We start from the raw sequence: 1,527 nt of genomic DNA on the forward strand, positions 1-1,527 counted from the left end.
AGAGCTTCTCCTCTAAAGCCAAGATGCTTGATTTCTATCAACTCACTATCGCTCAATTTTGAAGTAGCATGGCGCATAAACGCAAGTTCTAAATCGCTTTTTTCTATTCCGTTACCATCATCTGTCACAATAATAAGGTTACGCCCACCACTTTCTATTTTGATCTCTATTTCTAAACTTCCAGCATCTATTGCATTTTCCACTAATTCCTTTACTACACTTGCTGGCCTTTCTATCACCTCCCCCGCTGCTATACGGTTTATGGTTTTTGTGTCTAAAAGAATTATTGCCATAGATTTATTATGAAACTGGTTTTTCTTTTACTTCTTTGGTCTGTCTCTCTCTCCACTTTTTTAATCTACCTGCAATTTCACTGTTGGAAATTGACAATATAGATACGGCGGTAATGGCAGCATTATATGCTCCATTTTCTCCTATAGACATGGTTGCAACTGGAACACCCTTTGGCATTTGAACTATAGAGAGTAGACTGTCCAGCCCATTTAATTGTTTACTATGCACAGGAACGCCGATAACTGGTAAACAAGTTAATGACGCAACCATACCAGGTAAATGAGCTGCACCTCCTGCACCAGCTATAATAACCTTAAAACCTTCTTCTTGTGCAGATTTAGCAAAATTGAAGAGCCTTTCTGGTGTTCTATGTGCAGATATTATGAATATGTCATGTGAAACTTCTAATGCTTTTAGCATATCGACGGTATGGACCATAGTGGTGTAATCTGACTCACTTCCCATGATAACAGCAACATCTTTTTTTATTTTTGTCATATTCAACACAATTTTACTTACTAACTAAATAATGTTCCAGCTAAAAAGCAACAAATATTTAAGTTATATTATAAATATAATATATAGAATTCTCGTTAAAATAGAAATTTTAAAAATTTAAATAAATATCCATGTTAAGATATAGAGATATAAACTTCTTATGTAAGATAAATTTATAAAATAATTATTTTTGTATTTCAAGCTTTGTAATTTTAGCTTGTTCTTTCTGTAAATGATTTTTTCAGACAGGCTGATAGTAAAATGGTAATTTAAAATTACTAGAAATTTGATTGAAATATTAATATACAATCAACTTAAAGTTTTAAATTTGATATCATATAATTATTGACAAGTTATATGATATTAATATCTTGGTGTATTAAATATTATGTTATAATGTTTAATAAAGTTAATTGATATGTGAGTGTAAGAATTATGGAAATAATATCGTTAAATAACTTAGACAGTGCAGCAATAAAAACAAAGTTGCTTTATATAATAAATAAAATTATAGAAAAAAATGCTTGGACTCAGGCTTTTGCAGCTGAGAAACTTGGTATTGATCAGCCAAAGGTATCACAAATTAAAAATGGTAAAATAGATGGTTTTTCTTTAGAGCGATTGTTAGGATTTCTAAAAAAACTTGATCATGAAATAACAATCACGATGACAGAAAGCCAAGAAATAAAATCTGAGGCAGAAAAAGTAAAACATGAAGTTGAATCGCAATAGATA

The 1,527-nt window shown here is 30.6% G+C and overlaps 1 protein-coding gene across 1 annotated transcript; it reads right to left on the bottom strand.

Moving 5' to 3' along the window:
* Positions 1-46: 46 nt before the first annotated feature.
* LOC115236918 (N5-carboxyaminoimidazole ribonucleotide mutase-like) lies at positions 47-792 on the bottom strand (the record flags this gene model as incomplete). The annotated part of the gene is made up of 2 exons (XM_029809656.1): positions 363-792; positions 47-274 (listed from the first exon to the last, which is right to left on the bottom strand). Coding segments are annotated over exons 1-2 (658 nt in total), but the record flags the coding sequence as incomplete, so codon positions are not given.
* Positions 793-1,527: the final 735 nt, after the last annotated feature.

Source organism: Formica exsecta, unplaced genomic scaffold, assembly GCF_003651465.1.
Source record: "Formica exsecta isolate Colony F162 unplaced genomic scaffold, ASM365146v1 scaffold2621, whole genome shotgun sequence".
NCBI classification, from domain to species: domain Eukaryota; kingdom Metazoa; phylum Arthropoda; class Insecta; order Hymenoptera; family Formicidae; genus Formica; species Formica exsecta.